A 24,040-nucleotide genomic window follows, 5' to 3' on the forward strand; every position below is an offset into this window, starting at 1 on the left:
CCGCTGCACGCTGGGAGGCCGCCATGGCGGAAGTGTCTGAGAGGACGCTGCAGGTGTCGGTGCTGGTGGCTTTCGCCTCCGGAGTGCTCGTCGGCTGGCAGGCGAACCGGCTAAGGAGGCGCTACCTGGACTGGAGGAAGCGGAGGCTGCAGGACAAGCTGGCGACGACGCAGAAGAAGCTGGACCTGGCCTGAGTGGCCGCCTCGCGATGCGCGCGCGCGCCCGGCTTCCTCGCCCTCCCGCCCGCGGAGGCGTGGCAGAGGAGATGCTGCCGCGCGGGCCGAGGGATCCGCTGCAGGCGGTGCGGCGCCGCAGTCAGGAGCTGAAGCAGCAGGTACGGTGGGCCCGGGCGCACCCCGGGGTGGGCGAGGGGGCGCGGGGCGCAAGCAACTGCTCTGCGGGCTCTTCGTCAGGTGTCCGCTGTGAACGCGCGGCGATGCTTGACCCTCGCGCAGCGCCGTAGGCCCCGCTGCACGCCGGGAGGCCGCGATGGCGGACGTGTGGAGAGCACGCTGCAGGTGTCGGTGCTGGTGGCTTTCGCCTCCGGAGTGCTCGTCGGCTGGCAGGCGAACCGGCTAAGGAGGCGCTACCTGGACTGGAGGAAGCTGAGGCTGCAGGACAAGCTGGCGAAGACGCAGAAGAAGCTGGACCTGGCCTGAAGCAGCAGGTACGGTGGGGCCGCGCGCACCCCGGGGTGGGCGAGGGGGCGCGGGGCGCCGCGGCGCTTTCCTCCCAGCGACCCCACTCCCTGGGAGCCGGCGTCCGACCCAAACGCTCCGCACCCGCGACCTCCCCGCGCCAAACCCCGCTCCAGCCCGCGCTGCGCCGGGCCGGGCCAGCCACGGAACTCCCGACCGTGCACGACCGACTGCGTCCCCCGCCCTGACGGCCCCCAGCCGCCGGGTCTGCAGCCCAGGGCTGCGCTGGAGCTGCCCTACCCGCGCCCGCCCCGCGCTCTCCGGGGTCCCTGTCCCTGGAGCCACCGCTCTTGGGGCCCAAGCCTCAGGAAGAGTCCTACTGTGTCAGGACTGCAGGACCTGGAGGGCGAGCAGGGACGTTAACTAGAGGACACACAAGTGATGTCAGCATGAAAATTAGCTTCAAAGATAAACCAGTGGCAAAGGAGATGAACTCTCCCAAAGACTGTGAAAATGGCCACTCTCAATCTTGGGGAGGTGTGGCCGGCCTGGCACCTAGACTGGCTGCTCCAGGGTGTCAGGTTCAGCTTTCTGGAAAGCACTGTGACAAGGTATAGCCCATGTGCATGCACCCAGGCTGGGTAGTGGAGTTCCAGAAACCTGCCCTATGTAATAATGAAACGTTGGGACAGAGATTGAAAGATAGTAAAAATACTGGTCTCATTGTTGCTTAATAGAAAAAATGATACACTTTAATGAGAAGTAATAGGGCAGTGAATAACTTTTGATGGGATATAATAATACTATCACTAAACTTTTGTTAAATCTTAATGTGTTAGGGAAAATATTTGTGATCAAATGACAAGTTAACAAAAACAAAACGGAATAAAAGGTATCTTAATGACGTTTTTCTATATATAGTACATGAAAAAGATATAAAAGAAAACATGCTGAAATGGTATCTCTGTAGTGGAATGCTGGGAGTAGTGTTTTTTCTCATTTTTAAGTACACAGAACGCCTATGCCTTTTTTTTTTCCCCCCAGTACTGAGATTGAACCCAGATGTGCCCTATCACTGAGCCACATCCCAGCTCTTTTATTATTCATTTGTTTTTGTGGTACTGGGTTTAAGTCTGGGGCCTTGTGTATGCTAGGAATGTAAGTGCTCCACCACTGAGCCACATCACTAGCCCTTTTTATTTTTTATTGTGACACAGAGTCTGGCTAAATTGTTGAGGCTGGCCTTGAACTTGTGATCCTCCTGCCTTAGCCTCCATAGTAGCTTGGATTATAGGTGTGTGCCATTTCATCCCAGGTCTATTACCTTGCGAGAAAAAAAAAAGTAAATAGCAATTAATAGGTTCATTTTTTTTAGATTCTTTATCAGTTTGCTAATTTTATTTTGTAAAAAGGATCTATTGCCAAGATTTTTACTCTAAATAAAATTATTTTATATCAGTTAAAAATAAGCCAGGCACCGTGATGCAGGCCTGTAATCCCAGCAGCTCTGGAGGCTGAGGCAGGAGGATGGTGAATTCAAAGCCAGCCTCAGCAAAAATGAGGTGCTGTACAACTCAGTGAGACTGTCTCTAAATGAAATACAAAATAGGGCTGTGGTCATGTGCCCCTGAGTTCAATCCATGGTACCTAAAAAGAATTTTAAAAAATAAATTTTAAAATGTACCAAAGAATTTGGCACATAAATATTTAAGTGACTTTGTATTGGAATCACAGTGGTACAGCAAAAGCAAAATTGTCTCCTGGTAGAAATGAAAAATATAACTTGATGGAGTATTGACTTACTTACCGGTAACTTACTGTGGTTCTGCACTTAATTTTAAATTTAGTGGGACATTAAGAGAACCAGGAAATTTTTCAAAAGTAAAGTATAAAAGCAGTTAGTAAAGCAAAAATAAAAGATGATTACAAAATTATTCAACTTGGGGACAAATTGATTCAGGAACCACTTGATACCTTGAATATCTGGAAAGGACGTTTTAATAGTATTAGCTCATTCTTTCTTGTATCCACAAAAGAAACCTGAAAAGAAAGTGGACGGGGCTGGGGATGTGGCTCAAGCGCTAATGTGCTCACCTGGCATGCGCTGGGGGCACTGGGTTCAATCCTCAGCACCACATAAAAATAAAGATGTTGTGTCCACCGAAAACTAAAAAATAAATATTAAAAAATTTTTTTTCTCTCTCTCTCTTAAAAAAAAAAAGAAAGTGGAATAAATTTCCAGCATGGTATCCATGGGACAAGGAATCAGCTTCCTATTTGGGTCACTGAGTGTATGAATTTTGTAAATGACTCAGGTGGATGCCAAATAATAAGGACAGAGAAGAAGCTAGTGGAATTTACTTTTTTATCTACTTTATCTTTTCCACATAATCTGCAGAAAAGAAACCAAGGAAAGGTGTGCCTTTTTTGGAGGGGTACATTGACAAAGATGCAAGTAGTCTTTAGTAACACAGGAAGTCAGGACAAAGTCATGTAACATTCGATGCAATGAATACTATTTGGTAATACGGAATAAACTTATGATACAACAGTGTGGAAGCATAACATTACATGGTTCATGTAGACAAGAGTTCATACTGTACAAGTTCATTTATATAAAAGTTCAAGAGCAGGCAAAATTTAGGGTGGAAGAAAATCAAGACAAGTTTGTCTCAGGAGGAATGGGATGGAATTTACTAGAAAGGACAGTGGAGTTCTTCTATGAGGTTTCAGTTATAAACACACATGTTTGTCAAAATGCAGCAGATATACCTTTTAGGTTTGTGCATGTCTTTGTATGTCTTACATCAAATATTCAGCTCTCTTAGTGGTACCTATAGCACATTATTTAGGGGGCAGTGTATTGGTGACTGCGGTTGACTTCAAAATGCTTAAAAATAAAGTGGGTTGATGGATAGAAAGACCAAATAAGTAGGGTAAAATGTGAACAGTAGAATCGAGGTAGTGGCATATAGGTATTTGCTCTAAAATTCTTTCGACTTTATTGTATGCCTAAAAGTGTTTATTTCATAAGGGGAGAAAAGTAAATTTTTATTTCCTAAGACAATAGACATAACTGAAATGTAAGAATCATAACTTAATATGATGTTTTAAACTGTCTCCGTTTTCCATAGGTTGATAGTCTGCTTTCTGAGAGCCGATTGAAAGAAGCTCTAGAATCTTATAAAAGTCGAGATATTTACCAAAGGTAAAGTATGCTCAATTATTGGGTTTTCTTGGGACTAAGCTTGTATCTCAATGAGTTGGATTTAAGGCACAGAAGTTGTTTGAGACTTTCTTGCCCTCTTTCCCTTCCTTTCTTGCTTTTTCTTATTATTTATCTATGTTTCACCCGAAAGACAAAATAATAATGGTAGATAATATTGAGGTAACAGTGAATAAGATTTTCTAAAATGTACTTTTAAATATTTCCTATCATTATCTATATCTACCTGGTCTTAATTTGAAATGATAAGATCAAATAAAGAATAGTAAATATTAAAAAGAAGCACCCTTCATTTATTTTATACCCTGTATGTGCCGGGCATTATAGTCTGTACTCCACAAACTTTTTCTTAAATTTTTTCAATAATACCATAAGGTACTTATTAACATAAATAAGAAAATCAAGGCTCACAGCAGTTAGTTAATGCATCTAGCATTACTTGGCTTTAAGACACTAAAGTTGGGAGCCTATGAAAATGTTTTAAGGTGGCTAAGAAATGCAGAATTCCTTGAAGCAAGGGGGGGCACTTGACGAGAATCTCAGAGGTGCAGGGTTTAGTCCATTACAACCAAATGGAAGGATTGCAGGGTGATGTCATGAAGGTCTAGAAGGAACCAGCTACACCTAGTGGTTGTGGGCTTGTTGCTATTGTGCAACAACTAAAATCTGCTCAGAATGCACTGTGGTGGCTCACGCAGAATTACCCTAGCCCAGAAATGATCAGAAATCTTGCTAGAAGCAATTTGTCTTTGCTTGGGATAATGACCTTTAATTTTCTTGAAAAGATACTGTGTTCTCTATATGAGTAAGTAGTTTCTGGTTTTAATCCCTGGGAAATTTTAACATTAAATAGACATAATGAACTAAACTGAACTAGACTGCTAACACTTTTGCATTAAGTTCAGAACATCATTAAGTAAATCTGCATATTTGGGGGTATTTGAAGAGTTTATAGCATTCAGAAGAACATGAGAAGGGGCACCAGGAGATAAATAGTAAATACTTAAGTAATAAGACCATGGGGAAGAAAAGAAAAGAGCATGAGATTCATTCTATTCATTTAAATTATTTATTAGAAGTATTTGGAAAAGTTTTAATTTAGCCAGGAATTCAAAGTGCCTAAAGGCAAAGTAAAATATAAATAATTTTTTAAATGTCAAATGGAATTTAATTTACCATTATTGGCAGGATTGATTGTTTAAGGAATTATTTCAAATTAAGTTAATTAATAATAGTGAAGAAAATAATAAAGGTAATTGTGCTTGCTTTGCTAGATTTAAAAACAAAATAATATATACAGACTATATTTGAAGCCTTGGGGAAAGCTAAGTTTTGAATTTTCTTTTAAAAAATATTAAGCATTGGGGCTGGGGATGTGGCTCAAGCGGTAGCGTGCTCGCCTGGCATGCGCTGTGCGCTGGGTTCGATCCTCAGCACCACATAAAAATAAAATAAAGATGTTGTGTCCACCGAAAACTAAAAAATAAATATTAAAAATTCATATTCTCTCTCTCTCTCTCTCTCTCTCTCTCTCTCTCTCTCTCTCTCTCTCTCTCTCTCAAAATAAAAAATATTAAGTGTTTATGGGGAGAAGAGATTGAACCCAGGCCCCTTTGCCACATGGTTACATCCCTCGTCCTTTTTATTTTTTTCTTCTGAGACAAGGTCTTGTTAAGTTGCCCTGGCTGGCCTCAGACTTTCAATCCTCCTCCTCAGCCTCTAGAGTTGCTGGGATTGTAGATGTGTGACACCCCGCCTGGCAATAATAAGTATTTTTAAGCCATAGTTAGCTTGGGAATAAAATGATCCCTTCACCGTCCCTTAAAAATTCACACTGATGTTTGCAAGTCTGAAAATGTCATTTTGCCCTTATGTTTGATTAATAGTTAGCTGGTTATAGAATTTAAAATAATTGCTACTAAAACTTTTGAAGGCATTATTCAGTTTTCTTTGCATGCAGTGATGCTGGTAAGTCCAATTATCGTTCCTTAATAATTAGCCTGTTGACTTTTCAGCCTTGGTGTTTTGAAATTTTAGCACAATATATTTTGGCATTGTTTTTATCTGTTTAGCACCAAGTGGATAGTTTCATTTTGAAAACTCATATATTTCTCATGAGCTCTGGGAAATTTTATTTTACTAAAGATCACTTCTTTACTTCCATTTATCTATTTTTTCTGAAACATCTTTGAGTCGGGTATTGAGTATCTTGGATAGATTATCTAGGTTTCTAAACCTCTCATGAATACTTTTGTTGCTTGTCTTTTTCTTACGCCTGGGAGATTCTCTTGACTTTTTTTTTTCCTCCTAAATGGAATTGTAATTGAGGATTGGGTAACAAATACTGACAGTATTTTGTATAGCAGCCACAATTAAGTCCATCAGACATTCCAAATAAAACATTAACAAAAATTTTTATAACTTCTATGAATGTTTTATTTTACTGATCATGTTGTTCATTTACTAGTGTTTTTTCTTGTTTTGAATCTTTTTTTTTTAGAGTATCATATTTCTGCTTTCAGATTTTCTCCTTCCATGCTTAGGTTTGTTTTAAGTTTTCTTCTGTTCTTTGAATTGTCTTGCTTCCTTGGTGCTCGGATTCCTATTTATTTATTTATTAATTTTACATTTTATCCTTATGTTGCTGGTTTTCTTTATTTAGTCTGGTGGCCCTTTGCTATTCATTTTTATTTGAGAATGTGAGCCTGGGTTGGTTATTCTAGAGCCCTTTCTCGGGTTCTTCCACTGTGGCATATCTTGGTGTCTTTCCTGTTAGCACCATATGCTGAATGCAAATCAAGTTCTTTGCAGGTGGACAGGGCTCATCATGGGGTCAGGAACCAGCCTTTAGTCTGAGGAGCCTTCAGTGCAGGAATAGGTGTGCTGGAAAGTTCTTCAGTAATTATGATTCTCCCCAAATCATTTATTATTATTATTATTATTATTATTATTATATTTTAAGAAGAATTTTCTGGTTCAGTGGGAAAACAGAAGGTGAGATAAGAGAAGAGAGCTAACAGGCTCAGGATTTCTGTTAATAAACTTTAAAAAGTTACTACATTTATTACAAAAGAGCCTTAACTAAATGTAAACTTAATGAGAATCTTTGCTCTTTCCCCTAGTAATACAAAGACCCCTGATGGCTTTAAGATTGATTTCCCTAAACGTGCACCCATGTGCATCCTAGACAGACCTTCAATGCCCAAAGCATTGAACCTGTCCCGAGAGCCTGTTCAAAAGGGGTGTGTAGTGGCAGTGGCAGTGGCAGGAAGAGGCAGCCACTGCCACTGCCACTAGTCCGAGTGCCCACCTGCCCTGCCTGCTGCCCTCCCAGGGACCCACTGTGGTTCTTTTTAGAACCTTATTTTCTCTGCCTGGAGTCGGGCTTGTTGGGAGACTTACACAGCTGTGGTGGGGGTCAGTTGTGTCTCATGTCCAGTTCCTTGGCCTTGGGAACTGTAGAGCTGGGGAGGCGTCTTAGAACCCAGAGCCCCTCCTCATTTTAGACTCAGGAGACTGAGGCCCCAGGTCCCTGACATTTCTGAGCCTGGTTTTCCTGCCCAGGGCCTTGGAGCGCCCCTTGGATCATCTAAAGCAATGGGTACAAAGGTTTTTACATGTGGATTTTTAAACATTATTCTTAACAGTAGCCAATGGCCTTGCCTGCTTAGTGATTGAATGATTTTTTTTAAATAGCTTTCTAATTGTGACAACAGAAAAATCATTATATTTTCTTTCTTTTTTAAAATTTAGATGTATCCAGTTAAAACAGGCAATAGATGAGAATAAAAATGTTCTTCAAAAGCTAAGAAAAGTAAGTATTATGTGAATCATATTAGAAAAAAACCTTTTTCTATAAATATTTTCACTAAGAGGAATGAATTGGAGTCGGTAAGTTCCTGGGTTTGCATTAGAAATAAAGCCCAACCCAGAGGTGCTGAGTGGGGGCATGGTCTCCCAGGTGTGCTTCAGAGCAGAAGAGAACCTCCAGCCCTGCTGAGCTCTTCAGCATTAAGGACCCAGAAACCCAGACACTGCCTTTCAAATGTGTGCATTGTATAACTTAGATGAGGGGCAGTTTAGAGCCATTTTGATTTTAATCCCACTGTGGGTAGAGTCTAGCCCCGGGTGAGTGGAAGGAAGTCTGGTCTCGGTGTTGGCTCTCACAGCAATGACTGCCAGATTGGAGGAGCAAGCTGTACCCTTGGCCATCCCTTCAGGACTTTTTTTTTTTTTTTCTGTATGGGCCTGAGTTTCATCTACGGGTCTAGGGCTAGAGGCTCATGGAGCAAGTGGAAGTCACCTGAAAGTGTCCCCTGCCTGTGTCTGAATCCTTGTTACTGCATCTGAGAGTCTCTTCTGCATTTCTGCAGTGACACAGAACTTTTCAACGCAGGAGGCAGGCTCGCCCCGAGTTTGAAAACCTAGTTAACCCATTTCACAGATGGGAAAACAGCCTTCAAAGGTGAAGAAACAATGTCTCTGTCAGTAAGCGGCAGAACCTGGGACCAGCCCTCTCCTTTCTGACTCTGGAGCCAGTATCCTGTCAGACCCTGTCCCTTACTTGACTCTAGAGTGTCTGCAGTGCTCAGCAAGAAACAAAACGAAAACAAAACCATGTGGTTTTGTGTTTTCATTTGGCTTGCATTCCAACTCAATTACTTAACTACATTTCTTTTAACTCTGATGTATTTCCCTAAGGTAAGTATAATCTCACACTAGTCTTTATTTTGTCCTACAGCACTTACTGTGGTTTTTATTGTTATTTTTTTTTAAATGAATGTAATTAGGAAACTAAAATTCATTTTTCAATGAAATATTCTCTCCTAGGCGGATGAGTCTGCACCTGTCGGGAACTATAATCAGAGAAAGGAGGAGGAGCAGAATTTTCTGGACAAGCTCACTCAACAGCTGTAGGCGCTTGCTGTGACCACAAGCAGAGAACATAGAACTGAGTATGCCATCTTCTTGCCTTCATTCCTTTCTTTCAGATATTATGTTGCTATCATTTTTACATTTGATTCTGAAGTAAATATATGCTATAACAGCATAGATATGAAGAAATGACCACAATGGTCTGAATAATGAGCAGTTTTATTGTACATGATAGGACATGTAAAATCCCAAGAGAGATGTAAGGATGTGCACGTCCTAGTCTTTGCCCTCAGATTACTCAAGATGTAGCTGGGAAAGCAAAACAGAGGTGCGAGAAGCTACGTAAACAAGTGTTAAATAACTAGGATGATGCCCTGAGTGTCAGTGTTGATGGGTAAGGAAAATGACTTGCAGTGTCTACTGACAGGGTCTCCTTTCTTATAAATGTTTTTTAAAAATTTGAAGTAGACACATAATTGTTTTTCTGCTGGAGAGAACGTTAATAATCTCTCTTACAAATTACAAAAGACTTTAAACAAACCCAATTTGTAAGGAGCAACAAAATATCAATTATTTAGACCCTTCAAATGCTGTTCCCCAGCTTTTTACACTGTGGGAAAAATGCTAAGAATATTGACTCGAAGATTCTAGAATTTTCACTGAATTCTAGCATTAAGAATGTCAGAATAGCTGATATTTTACTTAACTTTTCCACCACAAACAATTATAAAATCTGTGCAAATAAATAATATACATTCTTTTGAAGTGAACATATAACATTAGCCAAAATGAGCCATATAGGACCAGAGAGCAATTTTCAATAAATTTCAAAGAATTGAAATTGTATATATTTTTTGATCTCTTAGAATTATATTAAAGCTCAGTGACAGAAAAATAACTAGATATCATTAAAAGTCTGCAAATTAAGTTACATACTTTATCTGTGTGACCCATTAATTCAAGAAAGTGTTGCACTGGAAATTGGAAAATATTTCAAATGATAAAAATGTATGACTCTGGGGCTGGGTTGTGGCTCAGCTATAGAGTGCTTGCCTAGCACGTGTGAGACGCTGGGTTTGAGCCTCAGCACCACATAATACCTTTATTTATTATGTGCAACTACAACTAAAAAAATATTTAAAAAAGTATGTATGACTCATGGGTTGCAGCCAAAGTAGTGCTTAGAAAGGAATTCATAGCTTCAATGAATAATTTTAAAAGATACCAAAAATCAATTATTGAAGCTGTTAACGTAAGAAGCCAGAAAAAGAACAAGGTAAGCCCAAGGGAAAGGAAAAAATACAATGGGAACAGAAAAGAGTGACATCAACAGATAAACAGTAGGTGCAATCAGCAAAGCCAAACATTGACTTTTCTGTAAATATTAATCAAATTGATAAATTCTTAGCAACACTGATTAAGAGGAAAGAAATACAATAGTGATGAAGATAAATGGCTCTAGGTATATCCAGATACTCCAGGTATACATTCAAGAGCTCTACCACTGAGCCACCGCCTCAGCCCGCATCCTAACTGGCTCTGATGGGAAGCTCACTGCAGGCAGACATTGTTCTAAACACTTTACGGATTGTCACTCACCTGATCCTCATGACAGCCTTAGGAGTCAGGTTCTGTTGTTATCTCAGCTTTATTTATGAGAAAGGGAGAGCTTACAAGAAGGTCACCCACGGAAGAGAGAGAGCCAGAATCAAAACCCCCACTTGTGTTTCAAGCACTGTGTGAGAGCACTCAAGCAGCGTGTCCTGAATGGGGGACCCAGGCCGTGGGTGGGGTGCTCTTGTAGCACAGGCCTCGCTCATATCAACCGGCTCCTTGTCCACCCTCAGTCCTTCAGGTCACGTGTGCTCAGCACGGTTTTGGGAACCATTAGTTGTACTTTCCTTTCATTGCTTTTTTTTTTTGGCCAGTTCCAAAAATGGAACAGTTCTTCAAGGTACAGAGGTTCTGCTCCAACTGGGTTTGTACTCGAATGTTTTTTCAAGAGATCTCCTCATACAAATGCTTTTTGTAGAACTGATGTGCTTACTGACAAAGAGGAAGATGAGGATTCTTCTGAGGAAGATGAAGAAGATGAAGATGATGACAAAATGGAAGAAAGTGGTGGAGAGGAAGAAGAATCAGAAGAGGAAGAGGAACAAGAAAATGAATCTCTTAAACAAACAAGTAGAAAATACATTGCTCTTGGAGATTTTAGTGCTCAGCAAGTTGGGGACCTTACATTTAAGGTAAGTAGAGAAGACGGGGACCTAGTGTAAGGAGAATGTTTCTAAAGGCTCAGTCTGTTTAAATAAGGAATTATGATTTACAAGCAGTATTTATGTGAGAGTCTATTATTAAAGTTACCTGTTCTAAAGATGTGGCTTTAGTGTTGATAAATCTTAACAAGGGGTAAAATTTTATAATTAGTTTCTGAATGTCATATGTACCAAGTTATTCAGGTGGGTTAGGCAGTGTTCTAGCTGAGGTAGGGGGAGCACTATCACACTTCTTCCTGTTGGCTTAGACTTGAAGGGGCGCATGTGCATTCTAGGCCTGTGCATAGATAAGTGGCAGGTGGGATAGAAAAATGAAGTTGTGGGGTCTTGTTTGTTTATGCAGAGCAGGGATCAGACCTGGCCTAGCCGGGCAGGTGATCTACCCCTGAGCTACAGCCTCAGCCATGCAGGTGTGGTTTGTAAAGGATTTGAAACAATTTTCTGCTAGTGAAATGATTCAAAGAAATTTTTATTGAATATATAAATCTTGATCTTTTGTTTAACTTCAAAGTGTGACACTCATTAATAGTAAAATATGCAAGAATATTGTACAACTAATATATTTATTGTTTTTTGTTTGGTTTGGTACCAGGGATTGAACTTGGGAGTGCTTTACCACAGCTACGTCCCCACCCCTTTTTTATTTTTACTTTGAGACAGGGCCCCTTGCTAGGTTGCTTAGAACCTCGCCAAGTTGCTGAGGCTGGCCCCAAACTTGCAGTCCTCCTGCCTCAGACTCCCAAGTCACTGAAATTACAGGCATGTGCTACTGCACTCAGCGAATACATTTTAATTCATAGGTTTTTTTTTTTCAACTTTTCCTAGAAAAATGCCACCAATACTAAATAATAATGTATATTCTAAGAAAGTCTTTGCTTTTACATGTCTTCAGTAGTGGAAATTACTGTTTTTCAAGGATGGATTATTCGTACATGAACTAGTATTGTTTTCAATGGACAAGTATTGTTGAAAACATGGATTAGGTAGGTAGGAACATTGGGTAAACTATTTTTGTTTCAAAATAGGGCTTAACTTAATAGAATCATTTTTCTTTAGGGATTTATATGATACTCCTGGAAGAAATTTTGCAAAGAGAGACTTACAAATTCAAAAATATTTTCTGCAATAATCAAATTGCTAGAATAAGTATGGGTCCTCATAAATGCTTGTGGAAATGGTCCCCATTTGCATGTAGAATTTGAATGTGTGTTGAGCAACCCAAAGGAATGATTCGTTTATAGTCACAAAGGTATTGGGGTATGGCAGTAAGGAAGCATTTGATAAAAGTTAGGATAAATATTGAATTAAGGAAATGTTTCCTTTTTTCAGTGTATATTTTAAAGCATTAGTAATGAAATGCTACTCATGACTATTGAGCTTTATTTTTAAATTTGTACTTTGTTTTGCGTTAAGAAAGGAGAAATTCTTCTTGTAATTGAGAAGAAGCCTGATGGTTGGTGGATAGCTCAGGACAGCAAAGGAAACGAAGGTCTGATTCCCAGAACCTACCTGGAGGTGAGTCTTTGTTGTTTATGCTTTCTCCTTCAGATAGATCTAATTTCCAGTTAAACATTAAGCTATATTCTTGGATCAGTTGACTAGAGAATGACTTGAAATTTAAATTTAGTTTTACAGAGACAGGGCGTGGGGAGGACATTGTGTATTGAGGTCCTGGGGCCTGTGAAGAGCTCCGGTGAAAGTGAGCCCTGGAGCGTTCTCAGCAGGAGGTGGCTCTGTGAGCTGGTGGTGTTTATAACAACTAAGAGGCATTTATTATCATAAAACATGGTCACTGTCCACTTGGAGTTTACTTCCACAAATACATGACCCGCTTACCAAGATATCAGCATACTGTCCATGCCTGCTTGGTCCTGAGTCACAGCACATGCTGCGTGGTGCAGACACCTGTCTGGATGAGCTCTGTGGGATGGAAATAAGAAAACCCACACACGGGATTCCGAGTCTTCCAGTGACCACACTGAGTTCCTGACAGGGGGCGGGGTTATTCTCTGATACCACGGGTGTCATTTTCCTTATCAGCTCCTTAGCACCAGCCAGTGTCCAGCAACTCAGTTGGATTCTGGCCTTAACTCCTGGATTTAGCACAGGTGTCACACAGTAAGGGCACAGTCCCACTAGACTGCCCTCTGTTCAGATGCCAGTCACATGTCCCAGCAGCCACTTGTACTTCTGACTGATTGGCTAAAAATTCAGAAGTCTCCTCTCCTTCTGCAGGGGTCTGATGATTCCCTAGGTTGACTCAGAGAACTTGGGAGAACCCTTTCCAGTCTGTCCTCTGTATCTGAGGATACAGAGCAAAAATATCTTAAAACAGTTGCATCTATATTGAACATGTACAATTCTTTTTCTTGTCATTATTTTCTAAACTATACAATATAATAATCATTTATTTGGCGTTTACATTGTGTTAGAGATCATAGGTATTTTGTATATGATTTAAGGTATGTGGGAAGATGTGTACAGGTCATATGCAAATACTGTATCATTTTATATAAGTGACTAGAGCATCCTTAGGTTTAGTATCCATGGGGATTCCTGGGACCAATCCCTTGAGGTTACTGCGGGACAACTATACTTGGATGTATCAGTTTATTATAAAGGATGCAACTGAGGAACACCAGTGAAGAAGACGCACAGGGCAAGATGTTGAGGTGGGGCATGCAGGACCTAAGCATGCTGTTCCCCAAAGCCTTTGTGTATTCACCCACCTGGAAGATACCCAAGCCCCAGCCTCCCGGGGGTTTCTATGGAAGTTTGTTTATTCTCATTAACTAAATCACTGACCATTGGTGATGAATTTAATCTCTAGGTCCTCCATCCTCCCTAAAGTTTGGAAGGAAGAGCTGAAGGTTCCAACCTCTAATCCCTTCCTGAAGCTGTCTGGGGGTCCTCTAGAGGCACCTCACTAGCCTGCACACTAGAATGGTTGAACTTCTTAGGAATAAGAAAACTTCTTATGAATAAGAATTCAGGAAATTCCAAGAGTTTTAGGAATTCTTTGCCAGCAAAAGACACAAATATATATTTTCATTACACAGATTAAGAAGTAAACAAATAGGGGGAATTATTTTTAGTATTTTATATTGTCTAATATATCAAAAATATCATTTCAACACATGATCTATATTTGGACATTGAGTTACTTGTTTTATATTAGGTTCAAAATCCAGTGTGTGTTTACGTGGACAGCACATCTCAACCTGTGCTAATGTGAAGAGTTCAGTAGCCACGGGTGGCGAAGGGCTATGCACCACGCAGGACAGGTCTAGGTCGTCCTATGGAAGGCAGCAAGCATTCCAGCTCATGGTGACATTTATTCAGGGTGTTTGCAACCTATAATCACCATCAATTATGCCACAAAGAACCTAAAATTAGCTTCTATGAGTTACCAAAAAATCTCCCCAAAGCAGCTCACCTGAGGTAGCTGCGTCTTCTCCCACGCATGGAAGGAGTGTGGAGATGGCTTTCTGGTGCTGGTTCAGGCCCCACCTGGAACTCCATAGCTCCAAGTAAGGCAGCTCTTCCTGGGTTACCTCTTTAGTTAAGTCAGTGGCCAAATCCTTTAATGATTCTGAGCAGCAAAAGGGAATTGAGGAAAGAATCAAGAAATATGAGCTGCTATCTAAGGAGGTAAAAAGTTTTCTGGAAGTTAGAAAACTTCAGCCATGTCTTGACGACCAGCATATTTAGTCCCCAGGCCACACCTAGCTGCAAGGGAGGCTGGCTGGCCAGATGGAATCTCAGCAGGCCCAATGAGTCAGCGGTTCTGCTAGAGAGGAAGAGGTGGAGGGTGGCCACCTGCAGCCTGTTTGGATCAGTCCGCATGTACCTCTTTGTAGACTCTTGGTTGTTCCTCTTGGGTGAAATCCTACATGCTTGTCAGTGCTTCAGAGGGTTTACACCTTTATATCTTGATTTATTTTGCCAATTTTGTCTTGGCAAAATTATGGCCTCCAATGTCAAGAGGGCTTATTTCCCCATGCATCTGCCGAGGCTGGCCAGTACCAGTCTTTCTTAGCCTTTGCCAATGTGATCAACAAAACAGCCTCATAGATTTTATTTGTACTTGTGATACTCCGAATGAGGCTGAGCATCCTTTCATATGATTTACGACCATTTGCATTTCTTCTTTGTGGATAACCAGTTCAGTTTCTTTGACCATTTTTCAAATGAATTTTTTAAAAAACTTTTTCTTGATTTATAAGAGCTTTTTATAAAGTTAACCCTTAGAACTTGGTGTTAATGGTTTCTTTATTGACCTTCAGCTGCGTGCATTTTTTATTAGTGAAATCTGCTAGTATTTCCATTTATGATTTTTTAAACTTTGGTATCATAACTGCAAAGGGCTTTACCCCACATTTATTTTCTCCTATCAAAGGTAATTCTTTTAATTTTTTTCATTTGAATAAATTCTAGCTGGGATTTATTTTGATGAATTTGCTGTTTACTTTAGTCTTTGTCATTGTTTCACATAGTGTAGTTATCAGTCATGGGTTGAAATTTTTTCCCTGTCACATATAAATTCCCCTCTGTGCCTGAAAGTTTCTGAAAGTCGTAGCATTTTTATTGGTTGATTTTTGTGTTAGTTGGAAAGCACTTCCTGTTTCAACAGTTTTCCAGCCCTGTGCTAAAGAAGAGGAGCAGGCGACAAGTGAAGAGGGCAGTGAGGAGGACACCGGGGGGACGGAGGGTGAATCCGAAGCTAATCAGAGGTACAGAGTGAGGGAGAGCGAACAGCTTCTGCCGACTTTTTATTTATTTTTACTATTAAAATAATGCAAGATTTTCTTGAAATGGAGTCAGCTTATACCTGGAGAGCTTTTCATATTATTGTTGACCTAAAGGTCATGGCTACTTTAGTTTTGCAATTATTTTTAGTGCATTTAGTTCTAGCTTGGCCTCGCCTAGAGATTGTTTGGTCTTCAGAATCTACTGAGTGTTTGTACTTGTTCTCTGATTCGTGTGGTGAGGGGCAGAGGCTGCGCCTGCACTTACCTGCTCTTTCATTTCCCCAGAACTGATACTCGCCGCAGTGCTGTTCAAAAAGCTATCTCAGAGGCTGGTATCTGCTGTCTTATTAATAATACTTTATATTTGATGTCTTATAATATTTTTGGCAATTAAGACATTTGGGATGTCTTAAGTGTTTTATTACCTATAGTTCTGGTTGAGTTCAGATTCAAACCAGGATGGAGACTCTTTGAGACTGCCTAGATCTACCCAGGCTCAGGTGTGGAAGGTGCAGGGCAGAAGGCTTCTCTTTCTGCCTTAGCAAGCCTGAGCTGCAACCAGCATTTCTCATTAGGGCTTCTGTACAAGAAGAGTAGATCATCTCATTCATGGTGTGATTTCAGAGCTCGAAATCTTTCTCATTGATCCTATCCAGATTATTTATCATTTTGGCAAAGGCTGGCATTAGATTTTAGTTATTATTTGAAAAGTCTGAAAAACCCAGAAAGGTAAGACACTATCTGTTATCCTGTCATTTAAAAAAAATGACACGACAAAATGAAAATTCTCCACCCCGTGAGTAATCACCATGAACGGTTCAGTTAGCATCTTCCTGACCTTTTACTGCTCTTCTAACTCCCAAGGAGATGCTCTCGGTGCAGGTGGTTGGGGGTGCACTTACGCAAAGCACCTGACAGCTCCTTGGGCGTCAAAAGCGGTATCATCTGCTGAATGGCAGTGCAGTTGGGGTGGGCCTGGAGCAGGAGCATTACAGTCAGAATGTACTTGAAGCAGTGATCTAGAAACACAAAGATCTGCGCCCAGCACTATGTGGGCCCCAAGTCCTTGTGAGAGTGCAGATCCAGTGATGGCCACGTCCTCTCAGGAATTGGGTCACGTTGCAGCACTTTCCCGACATGTGCACGTGGTGTTTTCCCGTTGGGTTGGGCTTGCTGTGGTGCTGAAGGGATACAGTGGGGAGGTGAGGAATCATAGATGGAAGCGAGCAGACCACTTTTGTTTGTCCTCTCCTCTGCAGATGAACGCCGTGGATGTATTAACCAGCATGGGGCTATCCCCGCAGGCTTCAGGCCTTCCACACTCTCCCAGCTGCTGGAGGAAGGTACGGTGGCGCTCGGCCTCTGCAGCCATGCTTGGAGGCTAATTTTTCTCTGGTAGCTAAAACAAGTTGAGGAAGATGCCGAGTCTCACTTCTCTTTGGAGCACGTCCTTTCCTTGTCCCTCTTGTGATCATAAGCAAGGACTCCAGTTCTGTGAGAGGACCATCTGTTTACCTGTGTTGTGGGCTCCAGCCCTTCCCTATTCTCTTTAATTGACAGCCCTTTCCTGCTCTCTAGCCTGCCTGTCCTGCCTTCCCCTGCCACCACTGTGAGCAGCGCACCACAGTGCCACCAGCCCATCCCGTCCCAGCGAGGAAGCCTCCCTTCCTCTGCTCCTCTTCACAGCAAGGGCTCTCCTAGAGCGTCCTCAGTGGGCTTTCTGATTCCTGTTCATCCTGGATTCCCCGGTACTTGGCAACTTTTGTCTAGAAGCTCATTTTGAAGGGGAGTCATGAGGGGCAGGCTGGCTCTTGTGTGCCTGAGCCATTAACTGTGGGTGGAAGGGCTGCTTCAAGGTTACTTGCCCCTAATCCTCTCACCCTGAGCATCAACTGGCACCTTAGTAGGAGGTGCTGTATTGCAAGTGGGCAGAGGGGCTGCTTGGTGCACCAGTGCTTGAGCAGATCACAGTTAATGCCGTGAACTTGTGCCCGGGAACTAAAAACCCAACTCTCATTACTTAAATAAAAAGGTGACAGATTATTGATATTATCTTATCTTTTGCAACAATATAAATTATTTAAATGAAAAGCCTTGTGATCATAAAGCAGAATGTAAAGTTTAGCTCATTGAAGCTGTTCTTTAAAAATAAAAATACAGAATGCCAGTTTATTTATTCACAATCTGACTTTTATCTGTGAAATAGATTTGAACAGTCAGACCAAACATTACATTCTATGTCAAAGCATCTAAGAGCCAAAGAGGAGGTAGCTGGGTGACATTAATGCCAGGTATCTTGGTTGTCATGCTAGGGTAACTGTCTACAATTCCACACATCGTATGGGAATGGGCCTGGAGACTAGAATACAGTGATTCGAGGGTCAGGTCATATATTTTACCTGCTAGTACTAGTAGTCTTTCATTGAAGTTTTTAAGTAGTTAAGAAAAAAATGCAAATATTTCAAATATAACTTTATGCAAAATTTACCTGAAATAACTGGGGTTGATTTTGAACAGACTATTGAAACTCTGTGTATGTATATCCATGTAAAAGTTTTCCTTTTTGTATTCTATGTATATCTTCTTAAGCTATATTTTACAAATGATGCTTTGGAAATGGATTTGTACTCCTATTAATAGGTTTTTGTGTTTTTCTTTCAGATTAAGTCAAGGCCAAGTCGTGTTTCCTTGATCCTCACCCTGTGGAGCTGTAAGATGATTCCTCTCCCAGCAACGAGCATCCAGGTGCTCAGCAGACATGTTCGCCTCTGTCTGTTTGATGGCAGTAAGGTAAGCTCACTGAGTTGAACCATCTCACACAGGATGATGGAGAAGCCCTTGTGTGGTACCACACATTAAAGGTGGAGTGCACTGTGTGTGTGAGTGTGTGGTACCGCAGTGGGTTAACCCTGGCTCTTCAGTGTGTGATGTTGGTACACACACAGTTAACCCATCTGGGCCTTAGATTTCTTCACTTATGAGAGGGACTGGTACCTGTCTTCTAGTGTTGTGTACAGTTCAGGTCTAGGTATAGAGCATTGCGTTTTTGAAAATGCAACGTATATCCAGCTCCCCAGGCAAGATATGGAGCATGGCCATCTCCCGGGAGGTCTCCTGGAATCCTTTTCTGCTCAGCTCTTCCCTGATTCCTAAAAGACCACTTTTTACCTAATACCAAATGATAGTCTGAATGACTTCTAAAAAAATAATGTATCTTTCCTGAGATGTAGCTTAAGTGGTGCTTAGGTAGAAATTCGTAGCTTTAATTGCATATACTAGAAAGAGGGAAGGTTTAAAATCAGTGGTCTAAGCTGGGAACTTAAGAGACTAGAAATTGAAGAGTGAGTTAAACCTAAGAATGTAGAAAAGAGGAAATAACAAAGAGTGGAAATTAATGAAATAGAAAACAGATGGACAGAAGAGAAAATCAATGGAGGTGAAGGTTGATTCTTTGAAGAGATTAATAAAATTGAAAGATGCCCAGAAAGACTGACCAAGATACTTTAAAAAGAGTGAAAGAAAGCTGGGCGAGGTGGCACATGCACACCTGTAATCCCAGCAGCTCTGGAGGCTGAGATAGGAGAATCGCAAGTTCAAAGCCAGCCTCAGCAACAGTGAGGTGCTAAACAACACAGTGAGACCCTGTCTCTAAATTAAAAAAAAAAAAAAAAAAAAAAAATAGGGCTGGGGATGTAGCTCAGTGGTTGAGTTCAATCCCTGGTACAAAAAAAAAAAAAGAAAACAAATTATCAATATCTCCCATTGAAATAGAAACATCATTACTGATCCTGCAGACACTGAGGACAATAAGGGATATTATGAGGAATTGTATGCCAGTAAATCAGACAACATTGATGAAATAGATAATTTTATAAAAAACCATAATTTACTGAAACTGACATAAGAAGAAATAGAAAATTTGAATTTCTCTTTTAACGAAATTACAACTTCAATTAAAAAACTTCCTACAATGAAAACTCCAAGTCCTTATGGCTTCACTCTAGTGTCTTCCCGCAAACATTTAAGGAAGAAATAATACCCATCTTATTCAAACTCTTCCAAAGAATAGAAAAGGAGAAAACATTCCCTAACGTATTTCCTAAATCTAGGAAAAACATGACACCAAACGATGACATTACAAGACCAGTGTCCTTCATGAATATTGAAACTAAAATCCTAAACAACATTCTCAAGTTGGATCTAGCAATTTATAGAAAGGACAGTAGGTCACGACCAGCTGGAATTTCTCCCCATGTTCAGATGTACACACCTGTGCATCCAGCATTGGACATGCGAAATTGTAATGTTATTTCATCATATTAGTAGACAAGAAAAAATCATGTGAACATCTCAATAAACAAAGAAAAAACATTGACAAATTCCAGTGCCCATTCACGAGTTTTAAGAAATTCCCTACAAACTAGGAACAGGTGGGAACTTCCTCAAATTTATAAAGAACAAGAAAAACCTAAATTTCTATCATTGACAGTGAAATGTAGAATTTTTTTTTTTTTTTTAGTCTAAGATTAGGAACAAGTCAAGGATGCTAAGAAATAAAAAGATAACTCAGTTTTTTAAATGAGCAAAAACTTGAACAGGCCCTTCAAAAAAGAAAACATGAGAAACCAATAGGCATATAAAAATATACCTAACATGTAATACATTATTAGGGGAATGTAAGAGTTTATAGTGAGAGACCCACTTAGATGCTCCATACAAGAAGCCCACCTTAAATAGAAAAGGTAAGTTAAAGGGAGGAGGGTTCACTATTCAAGATATTAATGTCAGGCTGGGAAAGTGGGTCTGTTGCTGAGCGCTTGCCTGGCATCTGCAAGGCCCTGGGTTCAACCCCCAGTGCATTAAAAAGAAAAAATGTCAAACAAAGTAGATACATACCCAGTCACCCCATGTTAGAGCTTCAAAACACATGACCTAAAACTTGATGGAACTGAAAAAAGAAATGGGAAAAGCCACCATTATAATTGGAACCTTCACTACTGTTCTCTCAGGAATATAGAACAAGCAGACAGAAGATGAGAAAGGATATTTGGAATTGATTAACCTATTGACAAACTAGGTAGAATCAGTATTGAGCAGCACTTCACCTCTAAACAGTAAGATGCATGTTGTAAGTGCATGTGGAATATCCTCCAGTCTACACAGGTGGACCTGGGTCAGAAAATAAACCCCAACAAGTCTAAAAGAGTTGAGAGCCATGTACCGTATGGCCTTTGAGCACATGAGATTAAGCTAGATATCAGTAACAGAAAGATCCATGGGCAAAGTCTTCAAATGCTTGGAAATTAACAGATTTCTAAATAATCAATGAGTCAAAGGGAAATTAGAAAATATTTTGTACTAATCACAAAGTGGAAGTGAAACAGTCTGGTAGATGTCAGCTAAAGCCTAGTTAGAGGGGTTCCCAGAGTGGGTGGGAGCCGCAGAAGAGCTCCTCACAGCCTCACCCCCTGAGCTGAGGAGCCCCAGGCCTCCATGGGACTTGCAGGCAGAGGCCCTCTGGGGAGGGGACTCCAGGGGGAGCAGGGTGGCCGCCAGTGTGGAATCCTGACAGGGAGTGTCTGGAAGGCAGGCAGTGTGAGAAGCAGTGCGCATCTGTCCTAAAAACAGCAGAGGGCACTGAAGGAGGTGACATGATGAGATTCATGTTCTGGAAAGATCTCTGGCTCCTCTCCGAAGAATAAATAGAAAAGGTAAGTTAAAGGGAGGAGAGGGCAGCCAGAGGGGACTCAAGTGGACCACTGGGGGCAGGGCTGTGGCACAGCATGGCAGGCAGAGGACAATAGGCATCATCTTGAAGAAGCAAAATCTGGATCCAGCTTGCTTAGGATTGCCCCTGGCGCTGGCATTTGCACAACATGGGACCTTGACCTTGCTCTCAGGCTCCTCCTCTTGTACCTCCTGGGATCAATGTGAGCAAACTGGGTTAATATAAGTAAAGCCCGGAGAACAACACATGGAGCATAATAAGTGCAACCAAAAGAGTGATGAGGATTACAGCTTGGGTGGAGATGAGGTGGGGGGAGATGCAGGAGGCGGGAATCAACGGGATTGGTGGTGGGCTGAGTGTGGAGGGTGGAGGGAGAGCAGGTGTGGAGTGGGCAGTAGGTCTCAGACATCCACCCCTGGATAGACCATGGTCACATGCACACAGATAGGGAGGCCTGAGGGAGGACTGGGTGTGGCGGTGCCCTGGTGGTTTTCTTCCACCTGAACTTGGAGTAAGGGTGACCACAGGGCTACTGTGCACAAAAGCACCACCGCAAACGCGCCAGGAGGTGTCAGCAGTGACCAAGAAGAGAGGACCTGCTGTACTCTCCTGTTCTCACCTGAGAACCGAAAACAAAAACTAGAATTTCACTTTTTTAACAGAAAATATGGGATTCATTTTTTATCCAGATCCTAGAAGTTCATTTATGAAATTAATTTTTATCAGAGTTCGAAATCGAGAAGTTTTACATCACATTTAATAGTTAGAAAAATGCATTATTTGCTTTTTGAAGGCTTCTTTAACAAATCTAGCCTATTACGAATGGAAAGCGCTGTTGTGGAGCCTGGGCAGCGCCAAGCCAGGACGCCCTCCCAGCACCCACCGTCCTTGCAGGGCAGGTGCACCTACACCTGCAGCGTCGGGGGGAGCCTCAAGCCTCTGGGTCTGCTGCCTGCTTTTCTTTTTTGTTTTATTTTCTAGGGCTCGGAGGGAGCCCGGCTTTGTTCTCTCTCCTTGTTGTCCTCTGTTCTCTTTCCTCCTTCTTGCGTGTGGCTTAGACGTTTCTTAGAACTCCATTCTGAATTATCCTTGGTGTTGAGTGGTCTCTCTGGGTGGCTTCCTGGGTGCTTGCTGTAGGTGTCATTTTAGACACCCAGCTAATCACAGTGACCACAGGCAGCGTTCTGGTTGGAGGGAGAGGCAAAGACTGCCCCTCTCTCTAATTCTCTTTGTCCTCATTCACTCACAACTGGCTTGCTCATTTCCTCTACATACACTGAAACCACATCACCCAGTCTTACAGTTTTTGCTTCAACCATCAACTGAGAAAATTAGTAGTATTTAGTCAGATCTTTACTGTTCTCATTGATCTCCTTCCTGATGTTCCAAGATTCCTTCTTTAGCTTGTCCTTTCTGTACAGAGAGTGTCCTTTAACCATCCTTTCAGGGTGACAGATTCTCTTAAACTAGCTTTATCTGAGTATCTGTCTCCCTTCCTTCCTAAAGGACCTTTCCATTAGATGTCGGACTCTGGATTGACAGTTCGTTTCGTCTACCACTTAAACAACCTGGTGCCACCTCTTCCTGGCCTCTGGTTTCTGCCGAGACACCCACTGCCATCTGAGTCATTCCCCTGGCTTAACCTGGCTGTTTTTCTCTCTTGCTACCTTCGGTGTATTTTTTTTCCTGTTTACTTTAGAAGTGTGTTGTACCTGGCACAAACCCTTTTGGATCTCCCCTGTTTGGAATTTGCTCAGCTTCTTAAATCTGTAGGTTTCTGACTTTGGCTGAAATTGGGGATTTTTCAGGCATTATTTCCTACAGTACCTTTGAAACTCCTCTCCTCTGGGACTCTGATGACACAAGTGTTAGATCTTCTGTTTTAATCCTATAGGCTTCTGAGGTTTCTACCTGAAGTGTCACTTCCTCTTCTAGTAAGCATATCTCAGATATGAGTATTCACTTGATGTGGTTTATTACTGTCACAAGGGCACAAATCTGAATCTGTTTTATCAGCTCCTTCATTGTTTTATTAATAAGTATTGGGACCATTGTTTTCACTGTTTGAAAAGTTAGATGCATACTATATTGGATGTAGAAAGAAACCCAGATCTTACAGAACTGCATGAAATAAAAAATGGAAGCCCCTCCTCTCCCTCTGCCCTGACCAGTATAGCCACTGGTAATTATCTGGGACTCAGAAGGGTGATGTTTCCAAGAACTTCCTACAGCCTGATCTGAAATCGGAAAATCTTTCAGGTCCTGAGCAACATTCACACTGTGAGGGCCACGTGGCAACCCCAAAAGCCCAAAACCTGGGCCTTTTCTCCCCAGGTAAGAAATCTGCTGAGTAGCAGAACAGGAAACACCCTGCTTTCCTCCTAGGCGATCAGCAGTTAAGACCTAAGACGAGGCTGTGGAAGCGTCACATTTAGCACAGAACACATGGAGCCACATGTGAACCCTTAGATTCTTTACTGTTCCAGGAGGACTTTGATTAAAATTATTTGTGTTTCTGACTCACCAAGGTTACAATTCCAATGAAT

At 41.6% G+C, this 24,040-nt stretch overlaps 1 protein-coding gene and 1 pseudogene across 2 annotated transcripts; both read left to right on the plus strand.

The window, feature by feature from the left end:
- Positions 1–8: 8 nt before the first annotated feature.
- Positions 9–287, plus strand: LOC144249770 (mitoregulin-like). The gene has a single exon (XM_077791939.1). It carries the CDS (start codon positions 24–26, stop codon positions 192–194), a length of 171 nt encoding a protein of 56 aa, XP_077648065.1. The 5' UTR covers positions 9–23; the 3' UTR covers positions 195–287.
- LOC144249865 (nephrocystin-1-like) lies at positions 209–18,432 on the plus strand (annotated as a pseudogene). The gene is made up of 11 exons (XR_013342333.1): positions 209–334; positions 464–667; positions 3,773–3,846; positions 7,618–7,678; positions 8,695–8,819; positions 10,772–10,985; positions 12,429–12,530; positions 15,657–15,748; positions 16,052–16,094; positions 17,026–17,109; positions 18,428–18,432. The product of XR_013342333.1 is annotated as a nephrocystin-1-like (transcript).
- The last annotated feature ends 5,608 nt before the right edge of the window (positions 18,433–24,040 follow it).

The sequence above is a fragment of the Urocitellus parryii genome, chromosome 12 (genome assembly GCF_045843805.1).
Source record: "Urocitellus parryii isolate mUroPar1 chromosome 12, mUroPar1.hap1, whole genome shotgun sequence".
In the NCBI taxonomy this organism is placed as follows: Eukaryota; Metazoa; Chordata; class Mammalia; order Rodentia; family Sciuridae; genus Urocitellus; species Urocitellus parryii.